General features: G+C 42.6%; 1 protein-coding gene across 4 annotated transcripts in view; it reads left to right on the plus strand.

Moving 5' to 3' along the window:
• Positions 1-6,103: 6,103 nt before the first annotated feature.
• Positions 6,104-20,433, plus strand: part of LOC139552319 (nuclear pore complex protein Nup214-like) — a 69,861-nt gene continuing 55,531 nt past the window's right edge. For 3 of the 4 annotated variants that reach the window (XM_071363942.1, XM_071363941.1, XM_071363940.1), the window contains exons 1-18: positions 6,104-6,268; positions 8,297-8,492; positions 8,646-8,800; positions 9,129-9,327; positions 9,449-9,519; positions 9,641-9,704; positions 9,843-9,946; positions 10,105-10,211; positions 10,356-10,422; positions 10,936-11,062; positions 12,139-12,297; positions 12,467-12,935; positions 13,046-13,185; positions 17,166-17,248; positions 17,348-17,431; positions 19,509-19,658; positions 19,884-20,042; positions 20,268-20,374. In XM_071363942.1, coding sequence (XP_071220043.1) covers positions 6,227-6,268; positions 8,297-8,492; positions 8,646-8,800; positions 9,129-9,327; positions 9,449-9,519; positions 9,641-9,704; positions 9,843-9,946; positions 10,105-10,211; positions 10,356-10,422; positions 10,936-11,062; positions 12,139-12,297; positions 12,467-12,935; positions 13,046-13,185; positions 17,166-17,248; positions 17,348-17,431; positions 19,509-19,658; positions 19,884-20,042; positions 20,268-20,374 — 2,483 coding nt within the window. In that variant the 5' untranslated portion in view covers positions 6,104-6,226. The remainder of the gene's footprint in view (positions 6,269-8,296; positions 8,493-8,645; positions 8,801-9,128; positions 9,328-9,448; positions 9,520-9,640; positions 9,705-9,842; positions 9,947-10,104; positions 10,212-10,355; positions 10,423-10,935; positions 11,063-12,138; positions 12,298-12,466; positions 12,936-13,045; positions 13,186-17,165; positions 17,249-17,347; positions 17,432-19,508; positions 19,659-19,883; positions 20,043-20,267; positions 20,375-20,433) is intronic. The other variant, XM_071363943.1, reaches the window with a different exon arrangement.

The following is a 20,433-nucleotide window of genomic DNA, read 5'->3' on the forward strand; positions in this document are numbered from 1 at the left end:
GGGGCACATGACAGGTTTGATGTGTGATTACTGTGGACTGGCATGGTCTAGCTAGCTAGCTTACTGGGTATCCAACCAGTTCAATGATTGTGTTGTTAAATAAAATGTCTAACATTATAGTAAACATTGTAAACATAGCATTTCATAATTTATCTTCTCCATTCTACCAATATTTTGGGATATTTTTTCTTTCTCTTACCATCTTGAGGTTGATTTGCTCTCTGAGAAGCTCCTGTCTGATTTGGACACTTCCAAATTTGACGTCACGTCACATGTGAGTCTTGGGCAATGATGTATATGCCACGTTCAAATTCGTAACTTGTAAACTTGTTGTAGAAAGAGTTTCCCAGGATTGATGGGAGCAACAATCTATCTGCAATATTAAAGCTGATCCACCCCCCCCCCAAAAAAAAAATGTATATTAAAGAGTTTCACACATGGAAAGTATCAGAATCAACCAATAGGAAGCTCTACGCAAAAAACGTACATAAAGTTTGACTCGGCGGTTCCGAGTTCCCGAGTTGACTTGAACGTGGCATTACACCCTGGATTGCTGATGCTCTTGCCGCGTTCAAGACAACTCGGAAACTCAGAACCTCCGAGTTAAAATGTGCGTTCGTTTTTTTGCGTTGAGCTTCCTATTGGTGGATTGCTGGTGCCCTTGCTGCATTCAGACAACTCGGAAACTTGGATCCTCCGAGTTAAAAATGTGCGTTCGTTTTTTGCGGAGAGCTTCCCAATCTACAGCGAGTCTGGAATTTCCCATTTCTGAGTTGTCTTGAACGTGGCTTATCCATTCGCGAATGCGAGGCTTTGAAGCCACCGGCCATATTGGTACTCCTCAGAATTCCAGAGGTGTATTTGATCTGGTATATTTTATCTGCGCATGTGCCAGCACCGGTAGCACAAGCCTCAGCTCTATTGTGGCAGTAAAGTGAGTTCGAAAGAACTGAAAGTATGCATCTTAGAAATAGTTTTCCTCTACAAACTTTAAATGTCCGAACTCGGAATCAAATAGGCTTCACAAAAATAACATGGTCGCTGTGGTAGAACGTTTATTTTATTGTTCATTTTCTGCATTTGTTTAAGTTCCATCAGGTAACCTGATTTAGGTGTCCATGTAAACCGGATTATTAGTGAAAACGGTCTTCTTGCAAAGCATAAACGTTTTAAATCTGACTATCCACAATAATCATAGAATTGTGTGCGTGTAACTGTACTCAATGTTTCAAGCACAAAATTACCTGTCATTAAGTATTTTTTTGTTAAAGTGGGGACAGTAACATTGGTGCTCTCAAAAAGTATACTTTAAGGAAAATGTTTTTATATATTTTATGTTTTATTTATTTGTATGTTTAGCTCAATATAATTTTAAAGTGTATGTTATAGAATAACGTGGCAAAACCGAATGTAGATTAGTAAAATCATTTTTATAGCTTCCAAAATATAGCTTTTTTACAACGATGGGGGAGTACTAAAATGGAAGCTGGCTTCAAAACCTTGTCCCCTGGAAATTCATCAATATATAAAGCAATGGTCTCGGCGATACATCTCTTCTGAACGGAAGTGAGCATGCCTATCGCTCGGGGTTTGATTATTCTGCCTTGTAGATTACTTTTGCGCGTCACTCCATTACCGTTTTCCTAGAAGCAAGATATTGACAGTACAGTATGTAGAAACTCTGTGGTATTATGCTGGCAGCAATATCCCTATTATTTATATTTTAAATAAGAGTCCCTCTGCAAAAACATGCTTTTGTACAAATGTTTTTCACAGCATTGCAACCACCTTTGAAAAAATTTGTGGATAATTTTACATTTTGTTTTTAATATTGTATCATTTATACCAGCATCACTTTTGAAAGTTTACACAAATACTGGTATGTTGAAAGGTATTTTGTAGGCTATATTTAAATATACTTTTACTGAAATACAGAAATATGTTCATCTATGGATTTCCCATGATTGGGAATACAGACATGCATCTGTTGGGCACAGATTCGTTTAAAATTCAATTAAATGTTATTTGTCACATGTGCCGAATACTTGTGAAATGCTTACTTATAACCCTAAACCAACAATGCAGTTTTAAGAGAAATAAGAGTTAAGAAAATATTTACTAAATAAACGAAAGTAAAATATAAATAAAAAGTTACACAATAAAATAACATTAACGAGGCTATATACAGCTGGTACAGGTACTGAGTCAAAGTGCAGGGGTACAGGTTAGTTGAGGTAATTGTGGTAATATGTACATGTAGGTAGGGGTAAAGTGACTATGCATAGATAATAAACAGTTAGTAGCATCAGTGTACAAAAAGGGGGGGGGGGGGGGGGGTCAATGCAAATAGTCCGGGTAGCCCTTTGATTAACTGTTCAGCAGTCTTATGGCTTGGGGGTAGAAGCTGTTAAGGAACCTTTTGGATCTAGACAGTACCGCTTGCCATGCAGTATCAGAGAAAATAATCTATGACTAGGGTGTCTGGAGTCTGATCATTTTCCACAGGCCACAAAAAAAGGTAGGAGAGTGGATCAGAAAAACAGTCAGTATCTGGTGGGATCCCCATTTGCCTCATGCAGTGCGACACATAGAGTTGATCAGGCTGTTGATTGTGGCCTGTGAAATGTTGTCCCAATCCTCTTCGAAGGCTGTGCGAAGTTGCTGGATATTGGCGGGAACTGGAACCCGCTGTCGTGCAATTCGATCCAGAGCATCCCAAACAGGCTCAATGGGTGACAAGTCTGGGGTGAGTATGCAGGCCATGGAAGAACTGGGACATTTTCAGATGCCTGGAATTGTGTACAGATTCTTGCAACATGGCGTTGTGCATTATCATGTTGAAACATGAGGTGATGGCGGCGGATGAATGACATGACAATGGGCCTCAGGATCTCGTCATAGTATCTCTGTGCATTCAAATTGCCGTCAATAAAATGCAATTGTGTTTGTTGTCCGTAGCTTATGCCTGCCCAGACCATAACCCCACCACCACTATGGGGCACTCTGTTCACAACGTGGGACATCAGAAAACCGCCCGCCCACACGACGCCATGCTGGCAGCTCCCTGGTACAGTTGAAACCAGGATTCATCCATGAAGAGTACACGGCCACTAGCGTGCCAGTGGCCAGGGAAGGTGAGCATTTGCCCACTGAAGTCAGTTACGACGCCAAACTGCAGTCAGGTCAAGACCCTTGTGAGCATGACAAGCACGCAGGTGAGCTTCCCTGAGATGGTTTCTGACAGTTTGTGCAGAAATTCTTCTGTTGTGCAAACCCACACTTTCATCAGCTGTCCGGGTGGCTGGTCTCAGACGCTCCCGCAGGTAAAGAAGCCGGATGTGGAAGTCCTGGGCCGGCATGGTTACACGTGGTCTGCGGTTGTGAGGCCGGTTGGACATACTGACAAATTATATAAAACGGCATTGGAGGCGGCTTATGGTATTCTCTGGCAACAGCTCTGGTGGACATTCCTGCAGTCAGCATGCCAATTGCACACTCCCTCAAAACTTGACACATCTGTGGCATTGTGTTGTGTGACAAAACTTTACATTTTAGAGACTGCACTGTTGGTTAGGGGCTCATAATTAAGAATTTCACTGTAAGGTCTACACCTGTTGTATTCGGCGCATGTGACTAATACAATTTGATTTGATTTGATTTGGCCTTTTATTGTCTCCAGCACAAGGTGAACCTGTATAATGATCATGCAGTTTAATCAGCTTCTTGATATGCCACACCTGTCAGGTGGATGGATTATCTTGGCAAAGGAAAAATGCTCACTAACAGGGATGTAAACAAATTTGTGCACAACATTTGAGAGAAACAAGCTTTTTGTGCATACAGTATGGACATATCTGGGATATTTTATTTCAGCTCATGAAACATGGGACCAACACTTTACATGTTGCATTTATATTTTTGTTCAGTATAAATTGTCTCTTGTGCCCCCCCCCCCTCTCCCCTTTTGCCCTGAGAACAGCCTTAATTTGTTGGGACATGGATTTACAAGGCGTCGAAAGCATTCCACAGGGATGCTGGCCCATGTTGACCAGCAGTGTTGCAATTCTTGACACAAGCTGGTGTGCCTGGCACCTACTACCATACCCCATTCAAAGGCACTTAAATATTTTGTCTTGCCCATTCACCCTCTGAATGGCACACATACACAACCAAGGTCTTTAAATAAGACAAGACAAAGGCTAAGTAATAATCACTTTTTCTAAGAATTGACAATTTGGAGAGATGGAGAGGTGAGAAGGCTGTACATAATTGGGGTGATATAAACATATATCAACATGATTTTACTAGCATACTGCCTCAAAAATATTTTATTTTGTCAGGCCAAGTGATTGACATGATGCATTTTTTGGTTCATGTCAAGACTGGCCTTGGGCTGGTTTATATGTGTAAAGGTGCAGCCATTTCCATTACTATTAGGTTAATCTAATTCGTTTAACAGATATGTTAGTCCATCATTGTTTACATTGTGTTTTTGAAGCAGTTGACTTCTCGACTAATCAACTGCTAATAATCGGTATTTGGTACCTCCATTGGGGCAAGGCAAGAGTGCATGAAAGTCTAGTATGAAATGGCATTTTATTTCACACTGGAAGCAAGCAGGGTAAGCAAAAGAAAAAGTGTTATGGTGTTTTGTCTTCCCAACTGATATTCATCAAAATAACAGTACATTAATTTATTATTTTGGAATTAATATAACATTCAAGACTAAATGCATATGTCTATAACACATGTCTATAACACAGTCCCCCTCCAAAGTTACACATATTTGGTTAGTAGAGACGTTACTGAGTATTTTCCACCCGACTTTAGATGATACGGGTAGAAAGGTTTTCTCTCTACAATCCAATATGTATTCTATGTACAATGTATTGCATAGGGGGCTATGGAGGGGGTGGAGTGAAAACCATCAGCAGGCGGTGGGACACAGTCCCCCTCCAAAACTAAACATATTTTGTTAGTGTAGAGACCCTACAGAGTATTTCCCAACCCACTTTAGCTGAAGCAGGTAGAAAAGTTGTCTCTGCATCCCAATATTGTATTTCCCACAAAAAGCTAACCATATATTGTTTTATTGTTTTCATAAATTACTTATTGACTTTTCTTGTTGGCACCGTAAAAGTGGTCATTGATTAAACAGCAATATCTTTTGAATGAGTTGTCCACATTGCAATGTTTTGAAATTGAGGCTTATATTTTTAAGGAATTCCTCATTACCATACGATAGTGACGTCATAATTTGTGCTGCTGGTAGAATACCCGTTCTTATAACAGCCAGGTGACTGACTACTTCTCAGAAGGAAGGCTTGTGAGGGTGAGAGACGTGACTATTGTGGGTCCTCTGGGGAGCCTCAACAACATCATGAAGCTGACGAGGCAGAGAAGAGTCTCTCGATTCCCACCGGGGACCATGAAATATTGTGAAAAATGTATGCACTCACTACTGTAAGTCACTTTGGATGAGAGCGTCTGCTAAATGACTTAAATGTAAATTGTAAGCCTGACCTCTGCTCTGTCTGTGGGGAAATGCTTTGCTCAATCAACCCATCTTAAAGTACACCAGCGCACACAAGAGAGAAGACATAAGGTTGCCATAGACACCATTAAAAACACAGTGAATTTTGAAATGATTTGGGGGTGAAGGGGGCCACTAGGTACTTACACATCCATAAATCACTTACAGTCCTCATCTTATTTAATGTAAGCCTACTGAAATGTATACATATACACAATGTCAGTCCGGAGTTCACGCCAGTCAAACTCAATCAAGCCCAGATAAAGTATTTGAAATGATTTCAGTCACAATGTACACAATGTTAACAATGTAATACTAGGTATGTTTAAGCAATGTAAAATACAAATAAAAGCTTGTTCATCACAAAAACAAAAACAAAAAAAAGTTATTATATTATGCGGCGTTCAAAGACATGTCGGAACTAGGAAACTCCATCATTGCTGACTTGCCTTTTCCTTGAAAGTGGGACCTGTAAAACTACAACCAAATAGCATATCGGAAATATCCGAGTTTCCTAGTTCCGACTAATACATGAACGCGGCATAATACATTCGTGAATAATGCTAGTGTCACTTCCGTATTGCATTTCGCAAAATTCGAGCGCGGTATGATTTCGTTTCATGTGGAAACGAAAAGTTAACCCGTGTAAATTTCTTAGAGTTCCAAAATAATTATACCTGCTGTTATTTCAACATGAGTGACGACCCGGACTCTCCTCCCGAAAGGGAAATGAAGGTAGGCATATTATTGTACGTAGTGTAGTTTGCTAGGTTCAGGTTGCGGCAGTAGCTTATTATTTGCGCAGCAAGTGGTTCGTTAGCTAGCTGGATAACGTTAGCTAAAGGCAACATAGACGGGTTAACTCGTTTTTGTTTCGGCCTGGGGATAACCTTCCAACTGAAGTACTGTATGGGCTATTCCTTACTGCCAAATCCCCACAATGTTACTGGGTAACGTTAGAAGCTTGCCTGTACTTTAGTGAAAGATGACTAGCTAAGCCAGACTCCGCTAGGTAGCTAACATCAACATCACGAACATCAATATGTCTCCATAAAAGCAATGTAACTTTATGGATTAACAGTTGATAGCTAACGTTACCTAACTAGCTGTGTACAATAGGGTGTCTAACACTGGCCTTAAGCTGTAACTTAGTAAGTAACGATAGTTAGCTACTAACTACTGTACGTTTATTTGTTATATACATTTTTTAAATGAACAATAGCACACATACAAAAACAAAAATATACAGACAAGGGTGCATAAACCTAGCTACATAGACAGGTGTATTACATGTCTAAATACATTTTCAATTTGTCAGTTTTATGGTACGTACTTTTTTTGTTTTGGCATTTACTGACCATTAAAAAATATCGTTTCAGTTCTATCTTAAACAATGTAAAGATGGGTTTGTTCTTCGCCCACTTCATCTTTATGGATAAATAAGCTTGGCCTTCAAGGCAGAGTGGTAAGGAAAAAGCCATATCTCAGACTGGCCAATAAAACTAAAAGATTTAAGATGGGCAAAAGAACAGACACTGGACAGAGGTACTCTGCCTAGAAGACCAGCATCCCTTAGTTGCCTCTTTACTGTTGACGTTGAGACTGGTGTTTTGCGGGTACTATTTAATGAAGCTGCCAGTTGAGGACTTGTGAGGCGTCTGTTTCTCAAACTAGACACTCTAATGTACTTGTCCTCTTGCTCATTTGTGCACCAGGGCCTCCCACTCCTCATTCTATTCTGGTTAGAGCCAGTTTGCGCTGTTCTGTGAAGGGTATAGTATACAGCTTTTCACGAGATGTTCAGTTTCTTGGCAATTTCTCGCATGGAATAGCCTTCAATTCTCAGAACAAGAATAGACTGACGAGTTTCAGAAGAAAGTCTTTGTTTCTGGCCATTTTGAGCCTATAATCGAACCCACAGATACTGATTCTCCAGGTACTCAACTAGTCTAAAGAAGGCCAGTTTTAATGCTTCTTTAATCAGCACAACAGTTTTCAGCTGTGCAAACATAATTGCAAAAGGGTTTTCTAATGATCAATTAGCCTTTTAAAATGATAAACTTGGATTAGCTAACACAACGTGCCATTGGATCACAGGAGTGATGGTTGCTGATAATGGGCCTCTGTACGGCTATGTCGATATTACATAAAAAACAAGCCGTTTCCAGCTACAATAGTCATTTACAACATTAACAATGTCTACACTGTATTTCTGATCAATTTGATGTTATTTTAGTGGGCAAAAAATGTGTTTTTCTTTCAAAAACAAGGACATTTCTAAGTGACACCAAACTTTTGACTGGTAGTTTGTCACAACAGGTGTAAATATATGGGTCAGGACAGTGTTATGTCTGCTGATATGACATGGTTATAACTGTCATGTGTTATAATGGTGGGCGTCAAGTAAAACGTTACCTACTACTGATGACCTTTCCTTTAAATGTACCTCTTAAAACTGCTACTCTAGCGACAACCATTTATGAATGTTGTGCTCTGAATCTTGTTTTTGCTATTAATAGGAGCATTTTTCCCCAGAAGGCATTCATTCAGCTACTAGCTATCCCAACATTGGTGGTAGTAGTACTATAATAAAGCACCACTAACTACCGTTTTGACTTATTTACAAATCTAACTCATCCTATGAACAATATATGTTTATTAACATAGTCAGAATGTTCTTTACAGGTCTTAAACCAGTAGCCTACAGTACAAGACTTTTAGTGCTATCACGGTCATTAAGTCTTTTATTATTATTTTATGCAGGATTTTCAGTTCCGGCAAATGAAGAAAACCCGGGTATTTGATTCACCTGATGACCTGCCAAAGGATAGATCAAGTCTACTTGCCATCTCAAACAAATTCGGACTGACATTTGTCGGACTAGACAAAAAGATCAAGGTGTACCGCACGCAGGACATCCTAGCTGCAGACAAAGTTGATGGGAACTCCAATGAAATAAGTAAGAATGTCCTTAATTTGGTCATTCCATCTTGTACAGTTTTTGCTAAGCGAAGACTGTTAATGGCTTGCCTTGGCCAATTTGACTTGATTTCTACCTTTTTCTCTACATCTTACTCCCTTCTCTCTCTTATCCCCTTTCTCTCTCCCTTAGTTGAGGGGATAGCAGCCTTGGCTGATGTTCCTGTGGAGTTGCCTGTGCACAACCTGGGCCTCAGTAGTGATGAGCTCACCCTGTCAGTCAGCGGCACGTCAGACGAGTCTGGCCTGTCATTGGACTTCTACGACGTCCGCACCTTCATCAACAAGGTGATTAACTAACTCTCATAACAACCCCCACCTGCTAATGGAGCAGATGGATCGGTTTATGTTCTAGTATCTGCTGCAATATGTGTGTTCTCTTCATTTTTCATTAGAATCTGTTATGGCCTGCTTTTTTGAGAGGCAATATGTCCATCTTTGGAGGACAGTGTTAGGAAACCACTTTTTTTCAGAGTGAAGTGATACGGTTTCGTCATGAGTCCAAGCTTTGATATCAACCACAAGCATACTAAGACTAGTCACCCCCACTTCTTCAGTTCCATATTTTCCCCACACACTTAATCCCCTCACTTCTATGGCTGTCCCCTTTCTCCAGGCCCGACTGCAGAAGTTGCCGTTTGTGACTCTGCGACCTGGAGTCGGCCTGGGCATAATTGTGCAGGACCTCAAATGGAACCCGGTGCAGGCGTCCGTTCTGGCCACCTGTCTGTCTGACGGCAGCATGATGGTGCTTGAGGTCACAGACAGCGTCACAGTGCAGGCCCAGCTCCCCGCCACCGAAGGAATCACCTGTGGTGAGTGTGACATTGTGTGTCATCACTTTAAAGATTACATGTTGAAATGATTTACATTTTCATGTTATTATCATTTCTTCAGTTTTGCTCACTATTTCTGTCATCCTCTCTCTTCATACAGTATGCTGGAGTCCCAAAGGAAAGCAAGTGGCAGCAGGAAAAATGAATGCGACAGTCAGTCAGTACACTCCAGTAAGTCTGACTCAACAACTCCAGCATAGTACAGTAATTGTAGACACACTCATTATTCCTGTGCCGTGTGTATGATGTAGTATACGCCCTGGTGTGACTCTGACTCTGCTTTCCTGAACAGGGGCTTCAGGAAAAGAAAGTGATCCCTTGCCCAAGCTTCTACAGCTCCGACAACCCTGTCAAAGGTAAACTAGACACAGATCCCTCTGTTCTGAAGCAATAAACCTCTTAGCATTTTTAGACATTTTCAGTGCCTTTATTCTCCGGCCAAATAACCCGAATCTCACAGATATGTTTTCTTTGTGTTGTCCTTTCTCTGTCAGTACTTGATGTGCAGTGGCTGAGTACGTTTGTGTTTGCCGTGGTGTATGCAGCAGCCGATGGCTGTCCAGAAACACCCCCTGAACTGGTGGTGATCTCCCTCCCTGTGAGTAGTACCGCTGCTCTGTCATACATCTGAATGATTAGATCATTTTGCATTGTTTAATTGTTATAATATTACAAGGTTCATTTCATGCAGTAACAGAAATGTTTTCCTTCCTGATAGATTGTGACATTTTCACAATTAACATGTTGATCTGACAGACAAAGACCGAGAAGAGGGAGGAGAGGTACCTGAACTTCAACGACCCCGTCTACGGCACCTGCACAGAGAGACAGTTGCACTACTTCCTCAGCCACATAGAGGACTGGTGAGACGCTGCCCACTCTGTATTCTGCCCTGCCTGTGTACAGAACACTGCAAAAGTACTCAGTTGGTATAAGCTCTGTTCTGTTTTGAGGAACAACCGTGAGGTTGGTTAATCACATATACTCGTTGTTTCTCCTTCTTTCAGGGATGTTGTTCTTGCCGCATCGGCAGCCTCCATTGAAGTCAGTGTCATTGCCAAGCAAGAAGATAAGGTAATATTTGGGGACCAGCTATTGGTTTGATTCTCACCTTGGGTCTTAGAAACTATAGCAGGTCAATGTGGATTTCTCAACTTCAGATGTCTTTGTGCACCACATATTCAGATCCATTAGGTACCTCCCACAAGCAAACATCACCTCAGCATCTTCTGATAAATTATTATAGAGTAGCCTAGCGGCTAAGAGCGTTGGGCCAGTAACCTAAAAGTTGCTGGTTCGAATCCCCAAGCTGGCAAGGTGGAAAAATCTGCCTTTCTGCCCTTGAGCAAGGCCATTAACCCCAAACAACAATTACTCCCCGGGCGCAATGATTTGGTCGTCGATTAAAGCAGCCACCGCACCTATCTGATTAAGAGGGGTTGGGTTAAATGCGGAAGAAACATTTCGGTTGAATGCATTCCGTTGTGCTGACTAGGTATCGCCTTTCCCTTCCCAAAGGCCAACTAATGTTGATCAAGTGAGCAACTGAGTGTCTATGTTATGTAACCTCTGCCATGTGTTGTTCAGTCCAACTGGGAGCTGTGGCTGCTGGAGGACGCCAGTAGGGGAGAGCTGCCCGTTTCACAGAATAACGACGACACGCTGCCTTTGGGCCTGGCCATCGTCTACACCAGCCAGCAGGAGATCCACATCAGTGAGTGGTTGCTGCTCTCTCCTCTTCCAACTTTCCAAATTCTTCTATGACCCCATTCCAAACCGGTCACTTGATCCTTGACCTGCATTAGGATTTGTAAATGTTTAAAGTAAGCTATTTGACAGACACTTCCACCAACCTGCCATATTGTTACCAGTCCAGTTCTCCCAGATCTGAGAATGTAGACTACACAGGAAGCTTCAAGCAAAATAAGATGGTGAACCATTTGGAATCAGCTGATATGTTGGTCAACCATGGCAGGATTAGTGAATGTTGCACTTCAATTAGAAGCATAGTTCAACTTTTTTTAATACACTGCAACGTTCATCTCCTCGGTAGAAGGTGGTAGGCAACGCTGGTTGGCGCAGTGTTTTTTTTGGGCAGCTGTGAGATGAAAAGTGATAAGCTACTGTCTCAGAATCTACTGTTTAAGGCAGTCAGACAGTCACATAGCACCGCTGATGTTGCTGTCTGGGCTACCCACTCAAAAGGACTCCACCAGCAAACCAAATCAGCAGTTTGTGCAGCATTTTGAAATGATTGTACTCTGATCAAACCCAAGTGAGACCTCAGTTGTATTGGAGAGAAAGAGCGAGGGAGAGATGGTGAGGCCCACGCTCATTAGAATGACTCAGACAAATGAAATTACAACAAACAGCATAGCCAGACAAGCATGTCTGAGAATGTTGATGAGGTTTACCTTGAGCTTTCCAAACTTTTGTGTTCCCTATGGAGAGCAGTCTCAGGCAAGCACACTCATTCTTTGTCTCATCACACTGGCCTTAGTGATGGTGCTCGGGGCTTTGTTTCTTATTAAGTCCTTAAGGTCTCTTAATTCACACAGAAATATAGCCCTTCCTATGCTCTGTCCTTGTATTTATCTCAGCTTTTGTGTGTGTGTGGGCGTGCATCTGCCTCGAGAGCTTTAGTGTGTTTGTGCCTTTCAATGGCTGTGTGTTTGCTTTTGTGTTGAAGTCTGTGTGTTTATGCCTGTGTGTTTCTCTCTGACTACCCATAGTTGTACTGCGCTTCTCATTGGCCCTCTAACATATCTATCACCTCAACTGTCATTACAGCCGATGAGAAGACTCTTCCCCCGGTGCCCACTCTGCTGCTACTGTCTACAGATGGAGTGTTGTGCCCCTTTTCACTGCTCAACCTTAACCCTGGGGCCAAGCAGCTGGTCGCTGCCCCCACCAACCTGGCTCTGGACGGAGAGAGACTGCCCCCTGCGGGTCTGGAGGAACTTTTTCATATTTACAAATATTTGTATTTATTTTCTGTCTCACTGGAGACATTTGTCTTATGATACTTGCTATACCTATACTACTAACATACTGTGGAGTACTTATAATAGTATTGTGATATGGCCCACTAAAAGCAGCGCTCTCCTCTGCTTTGCAGGTTCTGCAGCTCCCCCGCCCCCTTACTCAACCCCTCTCGCATCAACCCTGGGGTCGTTCCCTCCTCTCCGCCCCCCCTCGTCCCCCACGCAGACTCCCCCTGCATCCCTGTTCATCACCACAGCCCCTGCCCCAGCTCCAGTCTCCTCATCCGGCTTCTCATTCTCTATGCCCCCTTCCTCCTCCACTGCTCCTCCCGCCTTGTCCCTTGGGGGCTACGCGGCCTTCAGCGCGGCCCCAGCCTCGGGCACCTCCACTGGCTTCTCCTTTGCCTCCAAGCCCCTGGCTGATACCCCCGCCGCAGCCTTCTCCTTTAGTGCCCCCAAGCCTCCAGTGGTGGAGACTACTCTAGACCCCTCCCCCACTCCGACGCCCACCCCCCAGCGCCTGGCCACCGCCTCCCCTATCACGGTGCTCCGAGGTACCCCCGAGCTAGCCACTCCCGCTGTGAAGATGAACCTCAATGACAGGTGAGAGGAGAGTTTGATATTACTTGCTGAATAACTTTTACTGTGTTCACATATCTCTTAGATGCGAGCTGGCTGACTTGGCTAGATATATTTATGTTTCTGGTCCTCAGGTTCCTGGCAGTGGAGACCCCTGCTCCAGCTGCAGTTCCAGCCTCTCTACCCTTCTCCTTCACCTCCAAACCTGCCTTCTTTGAGCCCACCAGCCAGCCCGCCCCGCTGCCCATTGCCACCAGGCCCGCAGCCATGCCAGGTAAGGAGAATGATGAGCTTTACAGCATTATTCATACATATTTATATGAATGGCTTTGATAAAATACTACCATTTTAATTTGTATACCAATATTAGCATATTTGTCAAATCAAATTTTGTCACATACACATGGTTAGCAGATGTTAATGCGAGTGTAGCGAAATGCTTGTGCTTCTAGTTCCGACCATGCAGTAATATCTAACAAGTAATCTAACCTAACAATTTCACAACAACTACCTTATACACACAAGTGTAAAGGAATGAATAAGAATATGTACATATAAATATATGGATAAGTGATGGCTGAACGGCATAGGCAAGATGCAGTAGATGGTATAGAGTACAGTATATACATATGAGATGAGTAATGTAGGGTATGTAAACATTATATAAAGTGGCATTGTTTAAAGTGGCTAGTGATACATTTATTACATCAATTTTTCCATTATTAAAGTGGCTAGAGTTGAGTCAGTATGTTGGCAGCAGCCACTCAATGTTAGTGATGGCTGTTTAACAGTCTGATGGCCTTGAGATAGAAGCTGTTTTTCAGTCTCTCGGTCCCCGCTTTGATGCACCTGTACTGACCTCGCCTTCTGGATGATAGCGGGGTGAACAGGCAGTGGCTCGGGTGGTTGTTGTACTTGATGATATTTTTGGCCTTTCTGTGACATCGGGTGGTGTAGGTGTCCTGGAGGGCAGGTAGTTTGCCCCTGGTGATGCGTTGTGCACACCTCACTACCCTCTGGAGAGCCTTACGGTTGTGGGCGGAGCAGTTGCCGTACCAGGCGGTGATACAGCCCGACAGGATGCTCTCGATTGTGCATCTGTAAAAGTTTGTGAGTGTTTTTGGTGACTAGCCAAATTTCTTCAGCCTCCTGAGGTTGAAGAGGTGCTGTTGCGCCTTCTTCACCAAGCTGTCTGTGTGGGTGGACCATTTCAGTTTGTCTGTGATGTGTACGCCGAGGAACTTAAAACTTTCCACCGTCTCCACTACTGTCCCATCGATATGGATAGGGGGCTGCTCCCTCTGCTGTTTCCTGAAGTCCACGATCATCTCCTTTGTTTTGTTGACATTGAGTGTGAGGTTAATGTCCTGACACCACACTCCCAAGGGCCCTCACCTCCTCCCTGTAGGCCGTCTCGTCGTTGTTGGTAATCAAGCCTACCGCTGTAGTGTCGTCTACAAACTTGATGATTGAGTTGGAGGTGTGCATGGCCATGCAGTCGTGGGTGAACAGAGAGTACAGGAGAGGGCTGAGAACGCACCCTTGTGGGGCCCCAGTGTTGAGAATCAGCGGGGTGGAGATGTTGTTACCTACCCTCACCACCTGGGGGTGGCCCGTCAGGAAGTCCAGGACCCAGTTGCACAGGGCGGGGTCGAGACTAGAGGTTGACCAATTATGATTTTTCCACGCCGATACCGATTAATCAGCTGATTTTATTTTATTTGTAATAACGACAATTACAACAATACTGAATGAACACTTATTTTAACTTAATATAATACATCAATAAAATCAATTTAGCCTCAAATAAATAAATAATGAAACATGTTCAATTTGGTTTAAATAATGCAAAAACAAAGTGTTGGAGAAGAAAGTAAAAGTGCAATATGTGCCATGTAAGAAAGCTAACGTTTAAGTTCCTTGCTCAGAACATGAGAACATATGAAAGCTGGTGGTTCCTTTTAACATGAGTCTTCAATATTCCCAGGTAAGAAGTTTTAGGTTGTAGTTATTATAGGAATTATAGGACTATTTCTCTCTATACCATTTGTATTTCATATACCTTTGACTATTGGATGTTCTTATAAGCACTTTAGTATTGCCAGTGTAACAGTATAGCTTCCATCCCTCTCCTCGCCGCTACCTGGGCTCGAACCAGGAACACATCGACAACAGCCACCCTCGAAGCAGCGTTACCCATGCAGAGCAAGGGGAACAACTACTCCAAGTCTCAGAGCGAGTGACGTTTGAAACGCTATTAGCGCACACCCCGCTAACTAGCTAGCCATTTCACATCGGTTACACCAGCCTCATCTCGGGAGTTGATAGGCTTGAATTCATAAACAGCAGAGCTGCTGGCATAATGCACAAAAGTGCTGTTTGAATGAATCCTTACGAGCCTGCTGGTGCCCACCATCGCTCAGTCAGACTGCTCTTTCAAATCATAGACTTAGTTATAACATAACACACAGAAATACGAACCTTAGGTCATTAATATGGTCGAATCCGGAAACTATCATCTCGAAAACAAAACATTTATTCTTTCAGTGAAATACAGAACCGTTCCGTATTTTATCTAACAGGTGGCATCCATCAGTCTAAATATTCCTGTTACATTGCACAACCTTCAATGTTATGTCATAATTACGTAAAATTCTGGCAAATTAGTTCGCAATGAGCCAGGCGGCCCAAACTGTTGCATATATCCTGACTCTGCGTGCAATGAATGCAAGAGAAGTGACACAATTTCACCTGGTTAATATTGCCTGCTAACCTGGATTTCTTTTAGCTAAATATGCAGGTTTAAAAAATATATACTTCTGTGTATTAATTTTAAGAAAGGCATTGATGTTTATGGTTAGGTACACGTTGGAGCAACGACAGTCCTTTTTCACGAATGCGCACTGCATCGATTATATGCAACGCAGGACACGCTAGATAAACTAGTAATATCATCAACCATGTGTAGTTAACTAGTGATTATGATTGATGGATTGTTTTTTATAAGATAAGTTTAATGCTAGCTAGCAACTTACCGTGGCTTCTTACTGCATTCGCGTAACAGGCGGGATCCTCGTGAGGCAGGTGGTTAGAGCGTTGGACTAGTTAAATCTGTCGTTCTGCCCCTGAACAAGGCGGTTAACCCACCGTTCCTAGGCCGTCATTGAAAATAAGAATGTGTTCTTCATGTGTCACTTCTCTTGTGTTCATTGCACGCAGAGTCAGGGTATATGCAACAGTTTGGGCCGCCTGGCTCGTTGCGAACTAATTTTCCAGAATTTTACGTAATTATGACATAACATTGAAGGTTGTGCAATGTAACAGGAATATTTAGACTTAGGGATGCCACCCGTTAGATAAAATACGGAACGTTTCCGTATTTCACCGAAATAATTGTTTTCGAGATGATAGTTTCCGGATTCGACCATATTAATGACCTAAGGCTCGTATTTCTGTGTGTTATTATGTTATAACTAAGTCTATGATTTGATAGAGCTGTCTGACTGAGCGGTGGTAGGCAGCAGCAGGCTCGTAAGCATTCATTCAAACAGCACTTTCGTGCGTTTTGCCAGCAGCTTTTCGTTGTGCGTCAAGCATTGCGCTGTTTATGACTTCAAGCCTATCAACTCCCGAGATGAGGCTGGTGTAACCGATGTGAAATGGCTAGGTAGTTAGCGGGTGCGAGCTAATAGCGTTTCAAACGTCACTCGCTCTGAGACTTGGAGTGGTTGTTCCCCTTGCTCTGCATGGGTAACGCTGCTTCGAGGGTGGCTGTTGTCGTTGTGTTCCTGGTTCGAGCCCAGGGAGGAGCGAGGAAGCTATACTGTTACACTGGCAATACTAAAGTGTCTATAAGAACTTAAACGTTAACTTTCTTACATGGCACATATTGCACTTTTACTTTCTTCTTCAACACTTTGTTTTTGCAATATTTAAACCAAATTGAACATGTTTCATTATTTATTGTGAGGCTAAATTGATTTTATTGATGTATTATATTAAGTTAAAATAAGTGTTCATTCAGTATTGTTGTAATTGTCATTATTACAAATACATTTTATTTTAATCTGTATCGGCTTTTTTTGGTCCTCCAATAATCGGTATCGGCGTTGAAAAATCATAATCGGTCGACCTCTACTCGATACTGACGCTTAGCTTGTATGATTGCCTTGCGGAGGGAATAGCTACACTGTTTGTATTCAGTCATGTTGTAGTTTGGTTTGTGATCCTTTATCCTTTCTGTCTCATCCCCAGTTCGCCCAGTCCAAACCAGTACACCCCCCATGGTTGCACAGAAACCTGCCCCAGCCACCCAGACAAGTGCACCCACTCCACAGGTATTAAAACATCAGCCTTCTCAGGTATTAGGCCAATCCATTTCTTGTAGTACTGGTCATAATAGTAGAGACAAAATCTGTCTGTGTTCCCTCCTGTAGGCAGCGCTGAGTGTGAAGGCCCTGGAGAGACAGCTGCAGCAGAGAAAGGACTCGGACCCAGTCATGGCTGGAATACTGGAGGAGGTAACAGATTCATCTAATGGTCTTCCTCTTAAAGCTGTAATCTGCACAGGTGAAACAGCACCACTGTTCGTCCCAGCGCCTTTGTTATTGCTTTGTTTGGGTGATGAAACAGAGGCGAGGAGTGTCCGGCATTGTGATTTAAAAATGTTTATATACAGTACCAGTCAAAAGTTTGGACACACCTACTCATTCAAGGGTTTTTCTTTATTTTTAGTATTTTCTACATTGTAGAATAATAGTGAAGACATCAAAACTATGAAATAAAACCCCAAAAAACAAATCAAAATATATTTTAGTTTCTTCAAAGTAGCCACCCTTTGCGTTGATGACAGCTTTGCACACTCTTGGCATTCTCTCAACCAGCTTCATGAGGAATGTATTTCCAACAGTCTTGAAGGAGTTCCCACATATGCTGAGCACTTGTCGGCTGCTTTTCCTTCACTCTGCGGTCCAACTCATCCCAAACCATCTGTTGGGTTGAGGTCGGGTAAATGTCCCACTAAGCGCAAACCAGATGGGATGGCGTATTGCTGCAGAATGCTGTGGTAGCCTTGCTGGTTAAGTGTGCCTTGAATTATAAGAAATCACTGACAGTGTCACTAGCAAAGCACCATCACACCACCACCTCCATGCTTCACGGGGGGAACCATACATGCGGAGATCATCCGTTCACCTACTCTGCGTCTCATAAAGACACGGCGGTTGGAACCAAAAATCTCCAATTTGGCCTCATCAGACCAAAGGGCAGATTTCCACTTGTCTAATGTCCATTGCTCGTGTTTCTTGGCCCAAGCAATTCTCTTCTTATTATTGGTGTCCTTTAGTAGTGGTTACTTTGCAGCAATTCGATCATGAAGGCCTGATTCACACAGTCTCCTCTGAACAGTTGATGTTGAGATGTGCCTGTTACTTGAACTCTGAAGCATTTGTTTGGGCTGCAATCTGAGGCTGGTAACTCTCTCTAATGAACTTATCCTCTGCAGCAGAGGTAACTCTGGGTCTTCCTTTCCTGTGGCGGTCCTCATGAGAGACAGTTTAATCATAGCGCTTGATGGTTTTTGCAACTGCTCTTGAAGAAACTTTGAAAGTTCTTGAAGTTTTCCACATTGACTGACCTTCATTTAATGATGGACTGTCATTTCTCTTTGCTTATTTGATCTGTTCTTGCAATAATATGGACTTGGTCTTTTACCAAACAGGGCTATCTTCTGTATACTACCCCTACCTTGTCACAACACAACTGATTGGCTCAAACGCATTAAGAACATATTAACTTTTAACAAGGCACACCTGTTAATTAAAATGCATTCCAGGTGACTACCTCATGAAGCTGGTTGAGAGAATGCCAAGAGTGTGCAAAGCTGTCACCAAGGCAAAGGGTGGCTACTTTGAAGAATCTCAAATATAAAATATATTTTGATTTGTTTTAACGCTTTTTTGGTTACTACATGATTCCATATGTGTTATTTAATAGTGTTGAAGTCTAAACTATTATTCTACAATGTCGAAAATGTAAAAAATGGTACTGTATAGAAGAAAGTATGTGGACACCCCTTCAAATTAGTGGATTTGGCTATTTCAGCCACACCTGTTGCTGACAGGTGTATAAAATCTCCATAGACAAACACTGGCAGTAGAATGGCCTTACTGAAAAGCTCAGTGACTTACATAGTTTTGATATCTTCACTATTATTCTACAATGTAGAAAATAGTAAAAAATTATAAAAACCCTTGAATGAGTAGGTTTGTCCAAACTTGACTGGTACTGTATATTCTGGTGTTCTGTTGCGCGTGCAATGATGGCCGTTGTTTAAAGTAACTTCTTTGTTGTTATAATATTCCAAACGGGCGTAGCTGTTTCACCCAGTAAGGATTCCAGATTTAAACTGCTAATATTTCATTACTTTTCAATTGTATTACTTAATGCTGTTTGTTGTCATAACCTCACATAATCACTGTAGTTAACCCACAAAGGAATCGAACACACCACTTGGCTATTTCCAGCACCAGGCTCCAATCATTTTACAGTAAGAATTTTGTCCTCAAAGTAGTTTCATGCTGATTGTGTTCCTCTCAGATCGGCCATTTCCAGAAGGAGCTGGCTGACCTGAAGGCGCGCAGCCACAAGGCAGACTTTAGAGTGGGCACCATAGAGGAGATGAAGGAGCTGAGGAAAGAGTCTAAGAACCTCCACGTCTTCACCCTGGAGATAAAAGAAACCACTGAGGTACGAACTGAATTTGATTAGATTGTATTATTAGAATGAGAGGTAAAGCCAGTCTGAGTCAGGACATGAAGCTTGGTGAAGTTGCCATTCTTAATGTATCTAGTTGTGTCCAATTCAAAATAACACACAACAAACTGGTACCACACATACTACAACCTCCTAAAGACCTAGACCCTTTCTATCCCTCATAGGCTCTGACCATGTGTGTGTTCTTGTTCTCCCCAGTCTCTCCATGGGGACATCAGCACTCTGAAAACCACCATGCTGGAGGGCTTTGCCGGTGCAGAGGACGCCAAGGCCATGAGTGAGCTCAACAGAGACAGGGGCTACCTGCAGCTGCTGTACAAGAAACCACTGGACCCACGCAGTGAAGACCAACTCAAGGTAAGCCTGGGGGGGAGGAGGGTGATGGCTCTATACATTATGGGAGGAAGAGATGGATGGTTGGGTGTGTGAAGGGAACTTCCATGATTCATCAGGGTGGATGTTTTAGAAATGGCAAAGGCAGAACACTATTGAAAAAGATGACCCATGTTAAACTGTTTTTCGTACAGCGGACTTTGTTTTGTTGGGTGATAATTTCCTCTGGTGGTTTTTCCCCATAACCAGGAGATCCGCAGGCTGTACCAGTATGTGAAGTTTGCTGTGGAGGATGTGAACGATGTGTTGGACCTGGAGTGGGAGAAACATCTGGAGAAGAAGAAGAAGAAACAGAAGTGAGTGAGAAAAAGAAAATAGATCACTTTACTGTTTTGACATGTTAAATGTTTCCTTT

Source organism: Salvelinus alpinus, chromosome 24 (genome assembly GCF_045679555.1).
Source record: "Salvelinus alpinus chromosome 24, SLU_Salpinus.1, whole genome shotgun sequence".
NCBI classification, from domain to species: domain Eukaryota; kingdom Metazoa; phylum Chordata; class Actinopteri; order Salmoniformes; family Salmonidae; genus Salvelinus; species Salvelinus alpinus.